At 44.5% G+C, this 22,809-nt stretch overlaps 3 protein-coding genes across 5 annotated transcripts; all 3 read right to left on the bottom strand.

The window, feature by feature from the left end:
* Positions 1-1,519: 1,519 nt before the first annotated feature.
* On the bottom strand, positions 1,520-12,806 carry LOC309693933 (uncharacterized protein). The gene is made up of 3 exons (XM_082513604.1): positions 11,975-12,806; positions 11,222-11,523; positions 1,520-4,991 (listed from the first exon to the last, which is right to left on the bottom strand). The coding sequence occupies exons 2-3, from the start codon at positions 11,370-11,372 to the stop codon at positions 3,529-3,531; spliced, it is 1,614 nt and encodes a 537-aa protein (XP_082369730.1). The 5' UTR covers positions 11,373-11,523; positions 11,975-12,806; the 3' UTR covers positions 1,520-3,528.
* A 1,491-nt stretch (positions 12,807-14,297) lies between these two features.
* LOC309693969 (uncharacterized protein) lies at positions 14,298-17,181 on the bottom strand. Its single transcript, XM_082513660.1, has 2 exons — positions 16,787-17,181; positions 14,298-15,092 (listed from the first exon to the last, which is right to left on the bottom strand). The coding sequence occupies exons 1-2, from the start codon at positions 16,935-16,937 to the stop codon at positions 14,488-14,490; spliced, it is 756 nt and encodes a 251-aa protein (XP_082369786.1). The 5' UTR covers positions 16,938-17,181; the 3' UTR covers positions 14,298-14,487.
* Positions 17,182-17,280: 99 nt separating this feature from the next.
* On the bottom strand, positions 17,281-22,665 carry LOC309693938 (uncharacterized protein). 3 transcript variants are annotated; one of them, XM_082513612.1, is made up of 4 exons: positions 22,357-22,665; positions 20,567-20,951; positions 19,576-19,797; positions 17,281-19,145 (listed from the first exon to the last, which is right to left on the bottom strand). In XM_082513612.1, the coding sequence occupies exons 2-4, from the start codon at positions 20,736-20,738 to the stop codon at positions 18,043-18,045; spliced, it is 1,497 nt and encodes a 498-aa protein (XP_082369738.1). In that variant the 5' UTR covers positions 20,739-20,951; positions 22,357-22,665; the 3' UTR covers positions 17,281-18,042. The 3 variants fall into 3 exon arrangements, with proteins under 3 accessions (XP_082369738.1, XP_082369739.1, XP_082369740.1); XM_082513613.1 differs by lacking the exon at positions 22,357-22,665 and adding an exon at positions 21,624-22,097; XM_082513614.1 differs by lacking the exon at positions 22,357-22,665 and having other exon boundaries at positions 20,567-20,964.
* Positions 22,666-22,809: the final 144 nt, after the last annotated feature.

Genomic DNA, 22,809 nt, shown 5'->3' with positions numbered 1-22,809 from the left:
GGGTCAAATTCCTTTGTCCTTGTTATCGTCCCACGTTCAGGATCTTTGGTCCAAACCAGCGACGGACAAACGAAGCTTTGAATCGTAATTAAAAACAGTTCATTGCTATTTTAAACACAGGCCTCTGGTGACACCTGGTGGACAAACATATGAAGAGCAGCTTGAATCTGCCTCAGTGTGACTCTGTTCTCTCTGCCCACTGTTATGTCTATTTTTGTAATAAATCATTTTGATGATTAAACCTTCCTTCGTTAAACGTGTGTCATGGTTCTCCTTTCGCTGGTGACTTCTTGTTACTACTAACACCAGGCTGGGAGTATGTCTGTGCTGTGAGGTCCTTGCTTCCACGTCATTATGCAATTAACCAGCGGACACATATGTTTATATAAAATACACTAAAACTTCTATAACTGTGCATTTCTTTTGTGCATTTTACACCTGGGAGCAGAATTGCTGATGAACTGGTTTTTATTTAGGAACAGGCAGAGCGTCTGGCTCCATGTCTCTGATCACTGATTCACTATCTCTCGCACAGAATCACCAAAACACAGCAAAACCCCACCAATGACTCTCTGGATGAGAAGCCTGTGTGTCTGTGTGTGTGTGTGTGTGTGTGTGTGTGGGGGCTGAGGCCAAACCTGTTTGTGGAACTGTGTCCACATCTGAGAGAAAATCCACCCACGGACTCATCAGGTGTTTGCTCCTCCTTCCACTCCTGGTTTTTCTTGGACTGTCATAACATAGTGCATTATGGGACATAAAGTGGTCGCCATGGTGGCCTGCTGCATTATAAACTGTCACAACCGCACACTTGACCAGAAGGGGACCCCCAGGGAAATGACGTCAGGTTTTTCCAGTTTCCCATGTGGAAGCAGCAACAGGGACCCGAGATCTCTGAGCTCACGAGGAGGTGGCGTACGGCCTGGGTGGAGCTGTGAGGTGGAGAAGCCTCACCTTCAGAGACATCTTCATAAACACGTTGGTGCGCTCGCAGCACTTTCACGCCGGTGAGGCAGATTAAAATTAGTCTAGAATCTAGTAATCATCCGGGCCGCAGCCCGCCTATTGGTGACCTCAGCTAAAATGCATTTACGACTCCCTGATAGGTCAGCAGGCGATATCCTTCACTTCCATTGGTAGTTATTTGCTTTACTCACCTGAGACTTGAGAGCGGTTTAACTCTGCCCTCGTACACCTGCTGCTGCTTCAGTCATGAATTTGACCAACGGTCTGTAGTCGTTGCGTGGCTTCAGATCGCAGCTCTGGGATGACTGATGGATGCCTCATGGTCCTCGCACTTCTCACCTGATGCGCTCCCTTTGGAAACTCTTCATCTGAAAACTGGGTGGTAGCCCGAGACCCGACCATCATCAGCTCTCATCGCTGGATGAGCCACTGCAGGAAGTTTAGCTGGTCTGATGACACCCATATTACCCCCCCCCCACACACACACACACACACACACACACACACACACACACACACACTCTAAGGAGCAGTGAAAGAAATGTTATCAGGTTTCTTTGACAAAAGGAATTTTATTTCTACAGGTTCATTTACAGCAGTGAGTGAAACAGTGAAAAGACTGTAATCATAAAATAGACGAAAATATAAACTAAGCAAAAGAAAATTCTACTAAAACTGACCAAACTCAGGAAGTGTTTTCATGGAGAAACACTGATGTAAAAAAAAAGACTCTTTGGAAACATATACTTAAAATAATGAGAAAACTATTGTAATATTAGACACTACACTAATGGTGCGGGAGCTGGAACACTTCCTGTAAATCCAGCCGCACAAAGAAAGAGAAACGTGACGCATAAACATGCAAACAAAGACAAAGTAAGATGGAACCTCTGCTCAGCTCAAGCCAGTTTTATCAATAGAGCAAGTTCCAGTGTTGGGGAGTAATGGAAGACATTTAAAATACAAAAATGTGAGTAACTGTATTCTGTTACAGTTACCGTTTAAAAAGGTGATAATTACATACGATACATACATACGTTTCATATGTTCGGCTGTCCCCTCTCTAATTTTTAAACGCATTGTCAGAAACCCAAACAAACACACAATAAAGGCTCTGATGCAAGCGTCCTGTTAATGTTGGTGGCATCAGTTACACAATGGACCTGGAGCCAGCACAACAGAACCAACAGTGCACAGGTAGGAATACATTTATTACTTGGAATTTCCAACAATACTTCATATTTAAAGAAGAAAGGGATGAAATCTGACCGTGCAATGAAAACTGTTTGTCAGCAACCAAGCTGCTCTCAGCGTCAAAAGACTCCAACGTAAAGAAACATCTGGAAGTAAGCTCTTTTTTAAAACTAACATTAGCCGACTGCAGCTACCTTGTTTTAGTTGTGGTAGCTACCTGGGTTATGTGCCACTTCAGTATCTTCGATTTTACTACTGCTGTGTGATTTATTACTATTAGAGTGCAGACTGCTAAACTTGGTGGAAAGCATTAACAGCCTGCTAGGTGCAAATAATCATGTGCAGTTCCTAAAGCAGTCTATGAACTAACCTCAGCTAACGCCAGCTAACAATATTAGCTCAGTGGCAAGTAGCCTTCAGTAATAGTAACAAATCACACAGTACATCCATGTAGTTGTAAAAACCATGACAATATATCAAGTAATCTAAAGTATTCAGAACATGTTACTGACATTAAGTAATTTAATGAAATATGTTACAAACTACATTTTGGGGCATGTATTATGTAATCTGTAGTGGAATACATTCTAAAAGTAACCTTCCAACACTGCCAAGTTCACAATAACAGTCATCTCAAAGAGCTTTATGGGTAAGGTTCACATCCCAGAATGAGGTCTGCAGATTTTTGCTTTCAATGATGAAAAAAATTATTAGGATTAAACCACTTTTTATTTTAACTATAAGGGTTGTGTGTGTGTGTGTGTGTGTGTGTGTGTGTGTGTGTGTGTGTGTGTATACAGTCAGTAAAAAGACATTTTAAGTTCAATAACTGGCCAATAATGATCTAAGTAATTGTGACTATGATTATCTCTATAACAGTAGCCTTAACTACACTCTTGAAGAGAACCAATCAGACACATGGAGCACTGTGGGGAGGAAGAACTCCCTTCTAACAGGAAGAAACCTCCAACAGGACCAGGCCCAGCGAGGGGTAGCCTGCACAACTGCCATGGGGGGGTGACGAGAAAAAGAAGAGAGATAAAAAAAATTAAAAGCCTTAACATGTTGTAACATTAACTTTTTTTTCTCATGTTTACATCATGAGAACAGCACAAAAGTGAACAAAACAGGAGACGAAAGGCAGCATTTTTCAAAATATGCAACGTGTTTCTGTAAAAATCAAAACTTACAGACCGGACAAATCTGACAGCCTCACTGTCGGCTCTGAAAGATCAAATCATGATTCATTTGATCCATCGAGTACTTTGTCACATGCAATAAACTACAGAGCTCTGAGATCTGAAAGTTCCTCTGTTAACCTCTTTTATTTTCCTAAGCGTCACTTGAAGATAATCCCACAGAGATGTTTCAGGACGACGATGTCTCGCCTGTGTGAGTTCGCATGTGGCGCCACAAATGACTGCTTTGAACAAAGCTTTTCTCACACATTTGGCAAGAATACCGCTTCTCACCTGTGTGAGATCTCATGTGGGAAGTCAAATGATGCCTTTGACTGAAAGTTTTGTCACATGTTTTACACGAGTATGGCTTCTCACCCGTGTGAGTTCTTACGTGTACAGTCAAGTGACCACTGCGACTGAATGTTTTCCCACATATTTCACAGGAATACGGTTTCTCACCTGTATGAACCGAGGTGTGACTTTTAAAGGTCGATAAGACAGAAAATGCTTTCCCACAGATGTTACAAACATACGGTTTTTCACCTGTGTGAGTTCTCATGTGACACTTCAACGTTGACGCGTCAATAAATCTTTTCTCACATACCTCGCAGGGATAAGGTTTCTCACCTGTGTGAATTCTCACGTGGGTGGTTAAGTGCACTTTTCGAATGAAACGCTTCCCACATGTTTCACAAGAATAGGGTTTCTTACCGGTGTGAATTATCATGTGAAATTTGAGCCTTGATGCATTTATAAATGTTTTCCCACACGTGTAACAGGGATAAGGTTTCTCACCTGTGTGCGTTTTCAGGTGGGCATTAAAGTGGCCCCTTCTATTGAAACCTTTCCCGCAGGTTTCACAAGAAAACATCTTCTTACTTGCATGAGTTCTCATGTGGGCATTAAAATTACCAACTCGATTGAAACTTTTCCCACATGTTTCACATGTGTATGGTTTCTCTCCTGTGTGAATTCTCACGTGGTCCACCAAATTGCATCGATGATTAAAACCTTTCCCACACGTTTCACAAGCATAGGGCTTCTTACCCGTGTGGTTTCTCATGTGGGCATTAAAATTACCAACTCTGTTGAAACTTTTCCCGCATGTTTCACATGTGTATGGCTTTTCACCAGTGTGAATTCTCATGTGGTCCACCAAATTACACCTGTGAGCGAAACCTTTCCCACATATTTTGCAACAGTATCTTTTGTCAACTGTCTGAATTCTTTCAAGATATTTCATTGTGTAAATACGATAGTACTTCTTCCCATTCTCAGCGTCAGGAGGGCTCAGAGGGGAGAGCAGAACATTGTTTGGTCCTGCGTCACTGCAGCCATCTTCCTCGTGAACAGGAGTCACCGTAAAGGTATCAGTCTCCTCCTTCAGCACAACCTGCTCTCCGTCCTGACTGGTGCATGGTTCCTTCCCTTCTTCTTTAATCTGTGAAGATTCTGGGTCCTCTGGACTGGTGCTAACTTCTTCCTCCTCCTCTTTTATCTGTGGAGGTTGGGGGTTCTCCGGACTGGTGCAGAGTTCCTCCTGTTCCTCTTTAATCCGTGGTTGCTGTGGTTCATCCTGGTCCACACCTGAGGGTCTCTCCTGGTCAGTAAGAATCTCCTCCTCTCCATTTTCACGTTGCTGTGGGAGGTCTGGAGGAACAAAGGCAATACGTTACTACACAAATGAAATCTGAAGTGTGCCAAATAATTTGGGCGACACATTTTCAGTCAGAGCAGACCTCAAAGCGGCTAACGGCAGATCAAACGTTAGCTCACTTCCTAACTTCATTACAGAGCATAAACCATCAGAGAGGAGTGTTTTATCTCGCTGATCTTTTGGAGAGAAAAAGGCTGAAGCAGCATGAGTCTGTTACACTGCCATAAATTCAACGTGCAGTTAGTCATCACTATTGCTTACAGGCAAACACTCTGTCACTTTACTCATAGATGCCCGTTTGTTTCCTGTCATTTTTGTCCATAGGACAAACAACAATGTATTTTAAGCATCAGTAAGCGAAACCTTTGTGGTGGTGAGAATAAGGAACGGCGGGACCACGGAATATCATTTTGAGCCATTTTTATTCACACTCACCACAACAACAACCACACACACCTGAGTCCCCGTGTTTTAACCCGGCGGGCGTGATTACGGGTGCCGTGCAGGTGCGTCTGCCCTCCCTGCACGGCACCGCAGACCACGTCCCACCGCACCTTATTTTACCAAACTGTGCAACAATGTTTTTATCAGAAATCTGGTGAGTTTTCTTCGGTGGAAGGCCAAAACCAGCATTTCTGAAGTTCTCCCTTACAGTGAGACGTCCTCTCTAATAAAACCATCATCTCACAGTGACATATCAATTCCAGATCCGAATCTCCAAGTTAATTAATTGTGCTGATGCAACAGCTCACTTCTAAATTTTGAAGCAAAACGCCTCGCAGCCTGTTATATTATTGTGTGAGGCTTGATGGGGAATAGTGTGCTATGACTTTCGGTGGTGATTCGTCACATGATTTTCACAAAATCCAAAAAACGGAATTTTTCCCGATTCATTTGAATTTGAGAGTGTCTGAAAAAAACGGGCACCAATTTTTATCTAGAATTTGACTTTTCAAGGAATTTTGTTGCCACTGGATGATGTCATCACCTGCTCTAAAAACTGAGTCTGGAGAACAAAGTGGAAGAAATGTCTTTCTCTTTATTTCACGCCCAAAACTTTTGCCCTACACGGACCATATGTGCAGGTCCTTCTCAAAAAATTAGCATATTGTGATAAAGTTCATTATTTTTTGTAATGTACTGATAAACATTAGACTTTCATATATTTTAGATTCATTACACACAACTGAAGTAGTTCAAGCCTTTCATCATTTTAATATTGATGATTCTGGTATACAGCTCATGAAAACCCAAAATTCCTATCTCAAAAAATGAGCATATCATGAAAAGGTTCTCTAAACGAGCTATTAACCTAATCACCTGAATCAACAAACAAAATCTAAACACCTGCAAAAGATCCCTGAGGCTTTTAAAAACTCCCAGCCTGGTTCATTACTCAAAACCGCAATCATGGGTAAGACTGCCGACCTGACTGCTGTCCAGAAGGCCATCATTGACACCCTCAAGCAAGAGGGTAAGACACAGAAAGAAATTGCTGTTCCTAGAGTGCTGTATCAAGGCACCTCAGTGGGAAGTCTGTGGGAAGGAAAAAGTGTGGCAGAAAAGGCTGCACAACGAGAAGAGGTGACCCTGAGGAAGATTGTGGAGAAGGACCGATTCCAGACCTTGGGGGACCTGCGGAAGCAGTGGACTGAGTCTGGAGTAGAAACATCCAGAGCCACCGTGTACAGGCGTGTGCAGGAAATGGGCTACAGGTGCCGCATTTGAACCAGAAACAGCGGCAGAAGCGCCTGACCTGGGCTACAGAGAAGCAGCGCTGGACTGTTGCTCAGTGGTCCAAAGTACTGTTTCGAATGGAAGCAACTTTTGCATGTCATTCGGAAATCAAGGTGCCAGAGTCTGGAGGAAGACTGGGGCGAGGGAAATGCCAAAATGCCTGAAGTCCAGTGTCAAGTACCCACAGTCAGTGATGGTCTGGGTGCCATGTCAGCTGCTGGTGTTGGTCCACTGTGTTTTATCAAGGGCAGGGTCAATGCAGCTATCAGGAGATTTTGGAGCACTTCATGCTTCCATCTGCTGAAAAGCTTTATAGAGATGAAGATTTCATTTTTCAGCACGACCTGGCACCTGCTCACAGTGCCAAAACCACTGGTAACTGGTTTACTGACCATGGTATTACTGTGCTCAATTGGCCTGCCAGCTCTCCTGACCTGAACCCCATAGAGAATCTGTGGGATATTGTGAAGAGAAAGTTGACAGACGCAAGTCCCAACACTCTGGATGAGCTTAAGGCCGCTATCGAAGCATCCTGGGCCTCCATAACACCTCAGCAGTGCCACAGGCTGATTGCCTCCATGCCACGCCGCATTGAAGCAGTCATCTCTGCAAAAGGATTCCCGACCAAGTATTGAGTGTATAACTGAACATAATTATTTGAAGGTTGACTCTTTTTGTATTAAAAACACTTTTCTTTTATTGGTCGGGTGAAATATGCTAATTTTTTGAGATAGGACTTTTGGGTTTTCATGAGCTGCATGCCAAAACCATCAATATTAAAACAATGAAAGGCTTGAACTACTTCAGTTGTGTGTAATGAATCTAAAATATATGAAAGTCTAATGTTTATCAGTACATTACAGAAAATAAGGAACTTTATCACAATATGCTAATTTTTTGAGAAGGACCTGTACATCACAGGATAGCCACTGTATTCCTCTTTCAAGTCATTCTCATTGAGATGGGAAGTTGCTGCTGCTCACAGTGAAAATATTTTTCCAATAAAATTTGTTGCAGAGCCACATTTCTGTTTGCCAGGCTCATTCTAGGTCTGACGCTGAGGTACAGCTGTGTGTGTCTTATGTTCTAGGTTTAGTCATATAACTCATATCAATATCAGCACCTTTGATGTTTTTAAGTAGCTACATATAAAGAGACTTTGTGTTAATTACAGATGTTCAGAGGATCCGTTTGCCATCAACCAAGACAGGAAACTTCTTAGGAAAATTAAAATTGAACTTGCTTATTATTTAAATGATTATTTATGTTTTGTTTGTTTTTATAAATAATGAATAAATACGAATTTTTGCCTGGGGGCCCAACAGACTCTACAATCACCACTGGAGGTTTTTGGTTTTAAATAACTACTCTCGCCACAAGGGGGCAGTAATGCAAAATTCCTTTTACTTTTAAAGCCCTTCAGGCCCTCAGAATAACAAATATTAACCTGGAAATTAGCATTTTAATACCTGGGGGAATTTTTCCTGTCACTGCTTACAGATCTCTACTGAAACTCAAACACCTATTACTGGTTCCACCTATTTCCTGACCAGGCTCCGGATCACGGGGGCCTCCCTCTTCCCAGCCAGCTTCTCCAACTCATTCCAAGCCATCTGAGACGTAATCTCTCCAGTGTGCCCCAAGTCTGCCCTGGAGGCTTCTCCTGGTAGGACATGCCTGGAACACCTCACCCAGGAGCCATCCTGGCCAGATGCCCGAATATCTCCACTTGCTCCTTGAGGAGCTCTGAGACGCTCCTGAATAACCAAGCTCCTCACCCTCCCTCTGACGCAGAGTCCAGACACCGTTTGGACGACGCTCGTTTTCTCCGCCTTCATCTGTGATCTCACTCACTCAGTTTCTGCCCACAGCTCATGAATATCAAACAATAAGAGATGTACCAAGCTGTGGTCTACACTCACTCATTAACACTAATCTCTAATCAGCCAATGACATGGCAGCAGCTCAGTGTATTTATGCATGTAGAGATGGTGACGACAATCAGCCGGGGGTCAAACTGAGCATCAGAAAATTGAGGAAGAAAAGTGATTTAAGAAACTTTTAGTGTCCTATTTCAGAAACTGCTGATTGGCTGGTTTTTCCCACACAGACATCTCAGAGTTTACAAAGAAGTAGGGCAGGGCGATATGACCAAAAATACTTACAACGATGTATATTTGAAAATTTGCGATAACGATATAACGGACGATATAATTGATGCGAGACAAAATACTGTACAACTCCACAACTTTACTAGTGCAAAAAAACCCCATGAATGTATTTTCACGTAAACAAGCAGCTGTTTTTATGTGTATATATAACATTTTAACAGTGCAAATGCAAATTCCTTGCTGACAGTTTAACCAAAAGGCAAATGGGCTGACATATGCTGAGCATAACCATGTATAATAACCACCAAAGGTAAAAAGAGGAGCTTTGAAACATGGAACTGCAGTAAAAAACAGTCAGATACGTCTAACTTGACTCAACTCATTCTTCACTTTTGTACCATTGACTCATAATGCTGAATTCTCTCACAGCTGCTCTGTTCCCATGTTCTACTGCATGACCGATAGCCTTGAGTTTAAAATCCGCTTCATGCGCACGTCTCTTAACAGCTGCCATTTTGGGTCCTTATACACAAACAATACGGTAACGTCATGTTGAAGCACGGTACGCATCACTCCGCGAGGCTCAGCCTACGATAGCCGTAATGCTCCGACAGTCCATCAAGCGGTGCAGCTTCGCAGCTTAGCAAAGTCGTACTGAAACATTTTTTGACAGACTTTTGAGTGCCGGACGAAAGCTAAACCAGCTCCACCACTGAAGTTGCAGCATTTTTACAAACCAGTTCTGGTTCATCCGTTTCATTCAGCGATCTGCTTTCACTCTTCTCATCCTCCGTCACCGCCATGCTTTTTCTGCCATGTGTTTATGAAAACACTGCACATGCGCCTTTCCCTCATATTCTATCACAATATTTCATTTTCTTATCATTGCCTAACATTATACCGGTGTTACCGTGAATGGTATGATACGGCCCAGCCCTACAAAGGAGGTCTGAAAAAGAGAAACTATCCGGAGAGCAGCAGTTCTCTGAGAGGAAGTACCTTCTTTGTGTCAGAGGAGAACGGCAGAACTCTGAGACAGGACGACAGCAGTAACTAAAATCGCTGCTCGTCACATCCAAAGTGATCAGAAGAGCATCTCTGAATGGGCGGCATGCTAAAGCCTGAAGCAGAAGACCACAGCGGGTACCACCGCTGTCAGAACGGACAAGACACCGAGGCTACAGTTTTCAGTCTCACTAAAACTAAAACACAAGAAGGAAAAACGTTTCCGGGTATGATCAGTCTCGAGGTCAGAGCAACCATGGAAACATGGATCCATCCTGCCGGCATCGGCAGCTCAGCCTGCCGCTGGTGTAACGCTGCTGGGAAATCGTCTCAGGTGACTATTACTGTTCTGCATCTCTGTGTCAGTGAGAGGACGAATAGAAACATTCGCTGACACGAATCAGGAGCAAACATGTGACCTCAAATCGCTTTCTGACTTTAAAGCCACAATTTTAGACAAGTGGAGGCTCCACCAGCTGTTCAGATACCACATCACCGTCATCTTCCATTAGTACCATTCTCACACTGCTTTAATACAAACATGTGATGGCACAGACATGATGCAGCACCGATATCGATCCATGAAACGCAGATAAGGAAACAGAATGATTCCTTTGACTTTTGATTGGCCAACAGTAAATACTTTAACTGGTAGTTTATTAGTTTTATATTTTAAGTAACACATTTCAGGTTCAGGCAGGGAGGAGTGCAGCGTGCTGTCAGCATACTTATCAGAATAAAACAGCAGCATGTTCTAATCTGGTTTATCTTGTTCGACGTGGAAGATGGTTTTCTCCTCTGTAACAGTCACTGCATTACACTGATGTGATATCAGAGCGACAATGAGCGAGAACAGCGTCACACAGTTTGGATATAATAGTAACAGGAACAAGTACAACAAAATGTTGTTTTTGCTCAACTTTCAGCTTTAATGTGTGACATCATCCAGCTTTTAGATTCTTAAAGAGCCGGATGTGCCTCGTGTCTGAGACGCTGTTACACCAGGACAGGTCTGGTTTCTACTGACCTCCCAACCTGCTGTCAGACTCGCGACATCCTTCACGAGCTCCGTGTTCACAGATTTACCCTCAAACTGAAGAATCGAGCTCAGTGAAGCCGTTTACATTTCACAGCTTCGTGGACCCTTAAAGTAAACCACTGACAGCAGGCAAACTTACATCAGTACAGCCAACGCATAGCCCAGAGGCGCAGGTTTGACACCAAAGGGGGGCGAAAGCTGAGGATGACGCCGGAAGTGACCCCGTGACTCTCGGCCATGTTGGCTCAGGCTGTCCGCGCGGACACCCGCGTGCAAGACCGCTGTGGCACAACTCCTCGCTAGCTTTTCGGCACGTGCAGGTTTTACACACCTGTGAGGAGCAGCTTCCGCTGCAGCTGCCGGTGACGGTCGAGCTCCTCCTCGTACTGCACGAAGGTTTTCTCCACCTCGCTGAAGATTTCCTCCGCGGCTGCCGTCAGCCTCCGCTGGATAAAGTCCTTCAGATACTCAAGAGTACACATGACTACTGCAGTAACCCGAGTACTGAGCGGGGGAATACTACACCGTGCTCCGGCTCGGTCCGCGCCTCAGGAGAGCCGCTGCTGCAAACCTGCTTCTTCTACGCATGCGCCCAAAGGGTTCTTCCTCTCCCGGAGTTTCACAATAAAAGCCCTGTACAGACGAAAAGCAACTTAGTGAAATGTCACAGAGACACAGAAGAAAATCGAAAAAAGGAAAAATGAGGATTTCTGCACAAAATAATAATAAATAAAGAACCATATTTTCATGTTTGTTCTTGTGTATTTCTTTTATTTGTAGGTCACCACAAGAAAGAGGAAGGATGTACCCGACTGGAGTCTCAACACACATTAAATACATAAAAGTTTAATATAAGTGTAGTGTCCATTTGAACTCCTTACAGTTCTCATGTTATTTATATTTAAAAGGAGCGCACCCAGGACACAAGAGTCAAACCACTTTGTTCACTCCTTTATTTTCCACACAAACCTTCACAATAAATTTCATGAAATAATCACAAATAAATTATTCTCAAATATCAAAATTCAGAATATGTATTAAAGTATGTCACCTCAGTAAAAATGTGACTGTAAAGGACACTTACAGGAGTATAAAGTTACAGATGTGTAAAGTTGTCTGGAGCTCGCTCTTCTTCACAGCGTCGTGTCACTCGTTCCACTTCCACCACAGCTCTTCTGCTGGGTTCGGCTGTGGACTCGGCCTGTGCCGTCGCAGACCTGAGTTGTGCTGCGTGCTCTTTCTATAGAGAGGAGGCTTTCTCCTGCAATTGTGATGTCATGAACTTTAACCTTTGACATGCTAACTGAAGCCTGTAGAGACTGAGATGGAGCTTTTGTTCCAGTTTCTCTGAGAGCTGGATGGATTGAATCTGCTGGGATTCTCCAGCAGAGAAGGACTGGGTGAGAGAGGGAGGTCGAAGTGAGAGAGGGAGGTCGAAGTGAGAGAGGGAGGTCGAAGTGAGAGAGGGAGGTCTGGGTGAGAGAGGGAGGTCTGGGGGAGAGGTGGACTCCTTTAGGTTAAGGGAAGAGAAACTTGAGCTTTTTAAAAACACCTCAGTGTTTCTGCTGGATTCTAATGTTGTTATTTACACACAGACCAAGAAAACGTCCAAACACATGAGCCGCTCGCACTGCTCAGTCTTTACACTCATTTATTTCCCAGAACACTAACTCTAACTCAGTGACAGATGTCGGTGATCCCGCTCGGAGAACTAAAGAGAAACAAACAGGCTAAAAGACGGGGCTCACACCGAGCCACCGAGACTTCATGAAAACATGAAAGATTCACGTTTTTCTGCCTTGAACTGTTGGTGCTGTTTCCCTCAGACTGAAAACAGATACAGTGGGGCAAAAAAGTATTTAGTCAGCCACCGATTGTGCAAGTTCCCCCACTTAAAATGATGACAGAGGTCAGTAATTTGCACCAGAGGTACACTTCAACTGTGAGAGACAGAATGTGAAAAAAAAATCCATGAATCCACATGGTAGGATTTGTAAAGAATTTATTCGTAAATCAGGGTTGAAAATAAGTATTTGGTCACCTCAAACAAGGAAAATCTCTGGCTCTCACAGACCTGTAACGTCTCCTGTAAGAAGCTTTTCTGTCCCCCACTCGTTACCTGTATGAATGGCACCTGTTTGAACTCATCATCTTTATAAAAGACACCTGTCCACAGCCTCAAACAGTCAGACTCCAAACTCCGCCATGGCCAAGACCAAAGAGCTTTCGAAGGACACCAGGAAAAGTATTGTAGACCTGCACCAGACTGGGAAGAGTGAATCTACAATAGGCAAGCAGCTTGGTGTGAAAAAATCAACTGTGGGAGCAATCATCAGAAAATGGAAGACATACAAGACCACCGATAATCTCCCTCGATCTGGGGCTCCACGCAAGATCTCATCCCGTGGGGTCAAAATGATCATGAGAACGGTGAGCAAAGATCCCAGAACCACACGGGGGGACCTGGTGAATGACCTGCAGAGAGCTGGGACCAAAGTAACAAAGGTCACCATCAGTAACACACTACAACGGAAGGGAATCAAATCCCGCAGTGCCAGACGTGTTCCGCTGCTGAAGCCAGTGCATGTCCAGGCCCGTCTGAAGTTTGCCAGAGAGCACATGGATGATACAGCAGAGGATTGGGAGAATGTCATGTGGTCAGATGAAACCAAAGTAGAACTTTTTGGTATAAACTCAACTCGTGGTGTTTGGAGGAAGAAGAATACTGAGTTGCATCCCAAGAACACCATACCTACTGTGAAGCATGGGGGTGGAAACATCATGCTATGGGGCTGTTTTTCTGCCAAGGGGACAGGACGACTGATCCGTGTTAAGGACAGAATGAATGGGGCCATGTATCGTGAGATTTTGAGCCAAAACCTCCTTCCATCAGTGAGAACTTTGAAGATGAAACGAGGCTGGGTCTTCCAACATGACAATGATCCAAAACACACCGCCCGGGCAACAAAGGAGTGGCTCCGTAAGAAGCATTTGAAAGTCCTGGAGTGGCCTAGCCAGTCTCCAGACCTCAACCCCATAGAAAATCTGTGGCGGGAGTTGAAAGTCCGTGTTGCTCGGCGACAGCCCCAAAACATCACTGCTCTCGAGAAGATCTGCATGGAGGAATGGGCCAAAATACCAGCTACTGTGTGTGCAAACCTGGTAAAGACCTATAGTAAACGTTTGACCTCTGTTATTGCCAACAAAGGTTATGTTACAAAGTATTGAGTTGTATTTTTGTTATTGACCAAATACTTATTTTCCACCCTGATTTACCAATAAATTCTTTACAAATCCTACCATGTGGATTCATGGATTTTTTTTTTTTCACATTCTGTCTCTCACAGTTGAAGTGTACCTCTGGTGCAAATTACTGACCTCTGTCATCATTTTAGGTGGGGGAACTTGCACAATCGGTGGCTGACTAAATACTTTTTTGCCCCACTGCAGCAGCAGACTCGTTTCACACGAGGCTGCTGCTGCAGCGCGGTCCAGTCGATGTGTCCACACGTTTTCTGCCCATCGGTGCTTCAGGACGACCACGTCTCAGCTGCGTGGTGTAGCTGCCACAGTCACGGCCTCTCAGCTGCGTGGTTCTCACGTGGATTTTAAGGACATGCTGTAACTTTTCTTCCACATATTGCAGCTCTGTGCAAAATGTGCTTTGTGCCTTTTAAGTGATGAGAACTCAGAGAACCTGGTCCCACAGCTCTTACAAACATAAGGCTTCTCCCCTGTGTGAGACCTCATGTGGCGTAACAGATTACTGCCTCGATTGAAAGACTTCCCGCACGTTTCGCAGGAATAGGGCTTCTCACTCGTGTGGATTTTTGTGTGGGATAATAAATTACTGCGCCGATTGAAAGACTTGCCGCACGTTGGGCAACAAAACTGCTTCCTTCCTTCCTCACTTTCCTCATATGTGGCAGTCACCATGAAGGCATCAGGCCCCTGAGAGAAGAGCTGCTCCATGTCTGGTTCACTGTGCTCTCCTTCCTCAGCAACAGTCACCATGAAGGTATCCGTCTCCTCCTTCAGTCCCAGCTGCTCTCCCTCCTGACTGCTGCACAGTTCCTCCTCTTCCTCTTTAATCTGTGGAGCTTCTGGTTCCTCCTGCTCCACACTGGAGCTCCTCTCCTGGTTCCAGAGCTGCTGCTCAGGGAGAACCTCCTCCTCCTTACCTACAGGCTGCTGTGGGACATCTAAACAAAGTTGCACAAGAAATAAGTTAACAGTATGATGATAGTAAAACCCACAGAGATCCTGGTGAGGGTTAGTGAACTCTGTGGTTCACTCACACACACGCAAAGGTCAGGAGCATCAGATTTAACATCCAGTTTTTAAATATGAGACATAAAAAAAGAAAGAATGGCTTCAAGAGGTTCATAACTAAAAACAAAGATTTCCTGTTGGGGAGAAGTTTCAGCTTTATAGGTGTATAACAAATCCAGCCATCCATTAAGTTCCTCTGACTCATCCAAGCCTGGGTCAGAGGGGTCTCAGCAGACGTGCCCTCCCTGCAGAAGGTGAGGAGGAAACAAAGGCTGATGATCTGACAGCTCTGTCTCCCAGCAGGCCGTGGACAGAGTTTCATTCCTGCTTATTGGATTCTACAACTAACTTCTCATAACTGGAGGAGTCGGTTTTGTTGTGTGGAGGCAAAAACAAAGTGATGTTATGTGGTGTGTATATTATGTTAGAAATATGTTCGTTATCATTATGACTGCAGATTATATCAACAAGGACGCTGATTGAATATTGACCGATAACTGTGGTGAAGGGGCGGGACATGCGCACTTCTTCCCACTCCTTTCCTTGTATGTTATTTTGTAAAGCTGTTTGTTTGTCTTTGCTAAATGAACTTCGGTATATTGTTTACATGTTTGGAATAAAGCGGATCCAGCCAACCACCGATCGGCTCCAGAGCTCGTGCATCAGCCAGGTGTGTTCAGGTGAGCTGATGCGCAGCCTCCCTGTTGTTGCTGAGCTCAGCTCATCAGACAGTTTCTGGCACCTGTGCAGCACATTCATGGGTGGAGCAGGTCAGTGGCTGTATCCCAATCCAGGGTCTGCAGCCTTAAAGGCCGCATTTTAAGGCCGATTACGTCACAGCGGCGCGCCGAAGGCTGTCCCAATTCAAAGGCTGCTCGAAATGCGGCCCTCAAATGCGTCCTTCATTTCTCTGAATTTTAAGGATGTGGCGGTGTAGACTTCGTGGCCCAACATATCCCAGAATGCATAGCGCGGCGGTGGGTGTGGATAATTTTGCCGAAAAAAAAGAAGAGTAAACTTTAAGTAGTGAATATTATGTCACTTATTTATGTGTAAATATTTAATAACGAAGAACATTAAACATTGCTGTTGGCCACATGTCGGCAAAGTCATGTGACATTAGTGACGTTTGTACTAACTTGGTTTTAAAGCCTTTACTTTGAAATATACGCCGTCCAATAGCTGAGCTTAATCTCACAGAGAATGATCAAAGCTCATGTAGAAACAAACAAATGCACAAAAGATGTTCTCCTTCATTTCTGTCAAACACAGCTGTATGAAACGTTTCCAGCTGTTAGTATCATGGTTGCTAGGCAACCTGGGCAGCGCAACGGAGGCTAGACCGTCCCACTTCACAAGCCTCGCACTTCCGGCCTTAGCGGCCTTTGAGCACGCGGCCCTTGAGGATCGTTGAGGCTGCAGACCCTGAATTGGGACACAGCCAGTGAGTCACGGGTACACAGCTGTGCTGCACACATTCCAAGTTTTACCACAGTTTACGTTCACTGCCGCCATCTTGGATGTGGGCTCGTGGGCTACGTTTCATAATAAAATTCCGACTCCCAGTTTGACCTCGAACGCAGCACCGCTGGCTGGATTTCCGGCACGTGCAGGTTTTACACACCTGTGAGGAGCAGCTTCCGCTGCAGCTGCCGGTGACGGTCGAGCTCCTCCTCGTACTGCACGAAGGTTTTCTCCACCTCGCTGAAGATTTCCTCCGCGGCTGCCGTCAGCCTCCGCTGGATAAAGTCCTTCAGATACTCAAGAGTACACATGACTACTGCAGTAACCCGAGTACTGAGCGGGGGAATACTACACCGTGCTCCGGCTCGGTCCGCGCCTCAGGAGAGCCGCTGCTGCAAACCTGCTTCTTCTACGCATGCGCCCAAAGGGCTTATTCGTGTTCCAGAGTTTCATAATAAAAGCCCTGTACAGACGAAAAGCAAATGTAAAATGTCTAAAATGGAGAGATTTGTGGCAGGTTGCAGGATTAAGATGAAAAACTTGCTTCATGAGTCAGAATCATCCAAAGTTTTAAAGCTAAACCAAATAAACCCGCAGAAGAAATCATTTTTGTTTTTCCGAGTTATTTAATAAAAGCTTTACACTTCACACTTTACTCATCAGATAAGCTTTGTTTTTATAAAGTACATCCATCCACGAAGCAAAGAAATTATTTGAAAAATGCATTATTGCACAAAGTAGCAGTAAAAACAACAAAGACACATTTTCATATTTGTTCTTTATTCTCTTCATCTGTAGGGTACCATGCTGAAAAACACCTGATGAAAATGCGTTTAATCTTTCTGCCGTCTGGTTTAAACCCTGTGTGGTCTGGAGCTGTCGAGTCCAATAACACAGCATCCGCCCCATGATTCAGCTGAGAACACTTGCATATCCGCTCCACGGACGAGCAGGTGGATAGAGAGAGAGAGGTCTGTAAGTGGGAGAAAACTGATGGGCTACAAATGAGCTCGTGGCACAGCCACACTAAAGTTCAGGAGCACGTGAGCCACAGCGACGAATGTAAGGGTGAAAAGGTTCGTCGGACTCTGGAAGGAAAGAGAACTTATAGAAGCTGCTTGTTGAAAACTTCAGACTCCCAGTGGCTTCCCCTCCACTTCCCCACTGTTGTGACAAAATTCCACAGAGGCTGTTGTGGAAATTGACATTACCACAGGAAGCACATACAGGCACACAGACTGAATAACCAAGATTTTCTCAAAACATATCTTTAGACTCAAAAACACACGCCCACTCCCACTGCTAGTGCCACTCGATTAATTCAGTGGCGGATGTCATGGTGCACAGCAAGAGGACGTCTCCGCTGCGTGGTGCAGTAACGCTGATACAGTCACGGCCTCTCAGCTGTGTGGTTTCTCAGGAGGATTTTAAAGAAGCTTTTCTTCCACATTCAGCAGCTCCTCCTCTGTGCCTTTTAAGTGACGACGAGTCAGCGAACCTGGTCCCACAGCTCTTACAAACATAAGGCTTCTCCCCTGTGTGAGACCTCATGTGGCGTAACAGATTACTGCCTCGATTGAAAGACTTCCCGCACGTTTCGCAGGAATAGGGCTTCTCACTCGTGTGGATTTTTGTGTGGGATAATAAATTACTGCGCCGATTGAAAGACTTGCCACACGTTGGGCAACAAAACGGTTTCTCACCTCTGTGAATTCTGCTGTGGACGTACAAATCAGTTCTTCGATTAAAACCTTTCCCACATGTTTGGCAAGAATACGGCTTTTCATCTGCGTGGATAAACATGTGCATGTTAAACGTTGACAATTTAAAAAATCTCTTCCCACAGATGTTGCACAGATAGGGCTTCTCGCCGGTGTGCACTCTCGTGTGGACCAGCAAAATGGACTTTTGAGCAAAACCTTTCCCACACGTTTTGCAGGAATAGGGCTTCTGGCACGTGTGGACCGCGGCGTGCCGGGTAAGGGTCGATGAGGTCAAGCATCTTTTCCCACAGGTGTTACAAACATAGGGCTTATCACCTGTGTGTGTTCTCATGTGCACAGTCAGAGCATCCTTCTGAGAAAAACCTTTCCCACACATCTCACAGGGATACGGCTTCTCGCCTGTGTGGATTCTCTGATGTCTTTGCATCCGGGATCTGTACTTGAAGCCTTTTCCACAAACGTCACATGTTACAGATTTGCTGGCCGTGTCAGAGCGACGCTGGCTCGGAGCGTCGTCTGCACCGAGACGTCTGCGATTTCTCATTTTTGGCTTTAAACCGAAACTCACAGTTAATCCTGAGTCAGCATTCTTGCTTCCTTTCTCACTTTCTTCCACCATGAAGGTCTCAGTCTCCTGGCTCACCTCCTGACAGAACTCCTCCTGTTCCTCTTTAATCTGTGGAGCTTCTGGTTCCTCCTGGTCCACACTGGAGCTCCTCTCCTGGTTCCAGAGCTGCTGCTCAGTGAGAACCTCCTCCTCCTCCTCCTCCTCACAGACATGCTGCTGTGGGACGTCTAAACAAAGGTGCACAAGAAATAAGTTATTATTTCCACTTTTGCATAGAAGAAATAAAAATGACCGATTAGTGAAGCTGAGAAGGAGATGAAGGTAAACTAATATTCTGTTGGTATGTTTGCATTTAGTCCTATTAAGTCTGGTACAAACACCGGGGGATAAATTAGGCTCAGAACATTAATGGGATGACTTGTGCCCGGTGGCTCCACTGACAGAGATCACAGGTTTGAGACCAGGAGGAGACACAGGCCTGTCTGTGCTTCCCAATGATCCCAAGCCTGGATAAATGTGCGGGCAGCATCAGGAGGAACAGCTGGTAACATGTCACTGAATGAAAACGTGGACTCTTCTGCTGAGACTGAATCCTGACTCAGATCCACAGGAGTCACACTCGGCTGTGGTTCACTGAAATGGTTTCATGCTACACACCTGTCCTTTGTGTCTTCATCAGTGGGCTGCAGGTGACGTCCTCGTGTTCCTGCTGAGGACTGCTCTCGTTCCAGATGATGACGTCTACACTCTCCTCCTTCACTACATGCTGCTCTCCCTCCTGTTCCTCTTTAATCTGTGGAGGTTCTGGATCCTCTTGGCCACAGAGCTGCTGCTCGGGGAGAACCTCCTCCTCCCTGCTGACATGTTGCTGTGGGTCGTCTGCACATGTTTAAAGCACAAGGCAAGCAAAGGTCGAGTGCTTTATTGAAAACACCACATTAAAACATACGACTACTGCTGATTATTTTTATTTGGCCAAAGCTTCAGAGATCCATGAAGAAACCGTGGATCCGACTTGACTCTTTAAACGTGAACATTTAAAATAAGCTGACAAAGAAATGCTCATTTTTTCTCACTTTAAACGATTTGTTTTCTGTTCTTTTGTGAATACAGTCCAGATTTATGAGATCAGCGCATCACTGGATTCATTTTCATGTGTCTGTATTTCACACAGCATCCAGTCTCTACTGCAACTACCAGGACGGACACGTGACAGAAACACCGGAAGTACTGAATGAACATTAAAAGTAAAAAACGTTCTCATGAAATCAGAGAAAAAAATGTGCGCGTGCCCTGTCCACCGTGACCTCCCCACAGGCTGATTCTGTTCACCGGGACAAACTTCTCATCATCATCAGGTGACTTCCTCAGTCTCAGCTGACTGCAGGTTTCCAAACAAACAGCACGTGTGCACGATGACTGAAACCGTGACGTCACTTTATGATCACTAATATGCAAATTATCACGACCATCGATCAACAACCACTGATCAAAAACGTGACGTCAGTAATCTGTTAACGCCGTTTGCGTTCGCTGCTGTGTAGCGTGACGCGTTTCTTCTGCTGGTTCTTTTACCCTCAGTGTTTCTGTCACGAAGCCCGTGGAAATGATTCTAGCTTTCCCACAGAGCTCCACGTCACAGACTCACCTGTCCTGTGCAGCTTGATTTGGGGTTTCCAGGTGATATCCAGCAGTCTGCGCTGACGGTCGATCTCTTCCTCGTACTGGACGATCGTTTTTTCAAACTCCAAGAATATTTGTTCAGCAGCAGCAGTTAGTCGCTCGTTGATGAACTCTCTCAGATACTGAACTGAAGGCATCGTTGCTGCCGCAGCTCACACACTCCGCTCACACACTCCGCTCACACAACAACAACAGTTTTCATTGATTACTTCCGCCGAATTTCTTCTTCGTCTGATGAATTTCCAGCAGCTTGCGGACTGTGAAATGTCGTGCTGCCCTCTACAGACAGGAGTCTGTTGGACAGCCGGACTCGATCACAGCCGATCTGCGATCTGCTTAGACGTTTGAGACTGAAGATTAAAATAAATAATAAGTAAAAATGAAGAAATTCAAAGAAAACTTTCACCAGTTTACAACAAAACAAACTAAGAAGCAAGAAAAATTAACAAAAAAGGGCAAGAAGCACAACAACAAACTGCAAAAACAAACAAAATAACAACAATAACAATAATAATAATACATTTTAATTTAAAAATGACCACTAATGGTACATTTCTGGTAGTTTAACAGTATAAAGGTTTTGGAGAAAATTGCAAAATAACAAGAAGGCAAATTTTAAATATTTGGAAAAATTATGAGAAAATGTTTGTACATGTACAAGAAAAATGGCGTCGAGTGGGCGTATTTAGGAAAAAACCCCAAAAAACAAAACGTTTTCCAAATTTGTTTCTAATTTTAATTTTGAGTTAATGTTGAGTTTGTTGATTTTTACACTGTTTCCATGATTATCTCAGTGTTTTTGGTTCTGTGTAAATGGACTGATTCTTATATAGAGCTTTTCTACTCTCCCGGCGTGCTCAGAGTGCTGTTACAACATGGCACATTCACCCAATCTCACAAGCACTGACTCTAAACTGAGTGCTTTTCTAACGACGTTCGCACACATTCACACTCCGATGGATGCACCAGAGAGCAACTTGGGGTTAGTATCTTGCCCAAGGATACTTGGCATGCAGACTCACACACACTTTCTCGTGCAGCCTGCATTATCTGAATGTAACCGTGCTTCTTCTTTTAGTGGTTGTGAGCTTCAGCTGCTTCAGGTCTGCCTGGTTGTTGGTTCAGGTCTTTGTGCTGCTGATCGTCCTCCTTCTGTCTCGGGCTGTTTTTATGTCTCGGTCGCTCTGCGTTCATGTTAGGTTTAGTCTCCTCTGATTATTTCCTGTTTGACTTTGAAGTTTGATTTTCTTTCATGCAGTGTGCTGGTTTGACTTCCTGCCCTGTGATTTTCCTGATTGTTTCCACCTGTAGTTTAATAAGCTGTGTTTCAACAGCTCAGTCTTCAGTTGGCCTCTGTGCTGCCAGTTAAGCTCCACGTGTGGTGCTCATGTTTTAGATGATCATGTCTGCAGTTATAAAATGTCTGCAATATAAACACACATTTCAATTATAAAGGGCAGTTTGTTTGAACAGGAGATTTATGTGACTGCAGCTGAAGAATAAGGAAAACCTTGTGAAGCTTTAACAGGTATTTTTACTGGACTCAGGCAGCTGAGGCCCTTTCGAGGTCAACTTTAAGCCCTTTGAATAAGCAGATGTGCTCTGGAGTGAACTTAATGTGAATTAATTTGCTTTCATGTCATGTTGTTCACAAACAAATCATTTGAGGTCATGTGATACATGCGATCTGTAACTGGACAGTAAGTAAAATGTTGCAGATTAGACTCTGAAGTCTGCACCGTGGGGATGTTTTACCTTTACTGTAACTGACTTTACTTCTGTATCTGTGCTCGTTTCTTCCCCCTGCAGTGAAATAATCAAAGACATCGAAAACTGTGGGAAGAAATGATCCTGTGATCATCTCCCTTTGTTCTGCTTCCTGCTGATTAGTAAACAAAAGCTTCTTGGAAACACACAGATGAAACTCCTCCTCATGGTTACTGCAGTGTTGCTGTTAAACTCTGATGGTTCTGGGTTTGTTGTGCTTCTCGTTGCCGTCCTGGGTCCCTCTTCCTGTTTTATTTGAGCGATTGCTTCTCCTCACATGCCTGCCCTGTCTTCCCTTCCCCTCTTTGTCTTCCCTCCTGTGTGATTGCCGCCCCGCCTTGATTGTCTGCAGCTGTGCTCGGTTCCCAGCTGCGTCTCGTTGTGTAATCGGTCCCGTGTGGTCTCGTCTTTCCCTTTGTGGAGAGATGTTTTTGCTCCGTG

The sequence above is a fragment of the Aulonocara stuartgranti genome (genome assembly GCF_965226115.1).
Source record: "Aulonocara stuartgranti genome assembly, chromosome: 18".
In the NCBI taxonomy this organism is placed as follows: domain Eukaryota; kingdom Metazoa; phylum Chordata; class Actinopteri; order Cichliformes; family Cichlidae; genus Aulonocara; species Aulonocara stuartgranti.
Note: the sequence above shows the minus strand (reverse complement) of the source record. Positions and strands in the feature narration are given on the sequence as shown.

Coding starts and splice junctions, on each gene's coding strand:
- LOC309693969 (XM_082513660.1), bottom strand. CDS start 16,937: ATGTGTACTCTTGAGTATCTGAAGGACTTTATCCAGCGGAGGCTGACG. Junction 15,093..16,786: donor GCGGAAGCTGCTCCTCACAG/GTGTGTAAAACC, acceptor AACTTTGTTTAG/ATGTCCCACAGCAGCCTGTA.
- LOC309693938 (XM_082513612.1), bottom strand. CDS start 20,738: ATGCCTTCAGTTCAGTATCTGAGAGAGTTCATCAACGAGCGACTAACT. Junction 19,798..20,566: donor AATCAAGCTGCACAGGACAG/GTGAGTCTGTGA, acceptor AAACATGTGCAG/ACGACCCACAGCAACATGTC. Junction 19,146..19,575: donor GATGAAGACACAAAGGACAG/GTGTGTAGCATG, acceptor ACCTTTGTTTAG/ACGTCCCACAGCAGCATGTC.
- LOC309693933 (XM_082513604.1), bottom strand. CDS start 11,372: ATGTGTACTCTTGAGTATCTGAAGGACTTTATCCAGCGGAGGCTGACG. Junction 4,992..11,221: donor GCGGAAGCTGCTCCTCACAG/GTGTGTAAAACC, acceptor TTGTTCCTCCAG/ACCTCCCACAGCAACGTGAA.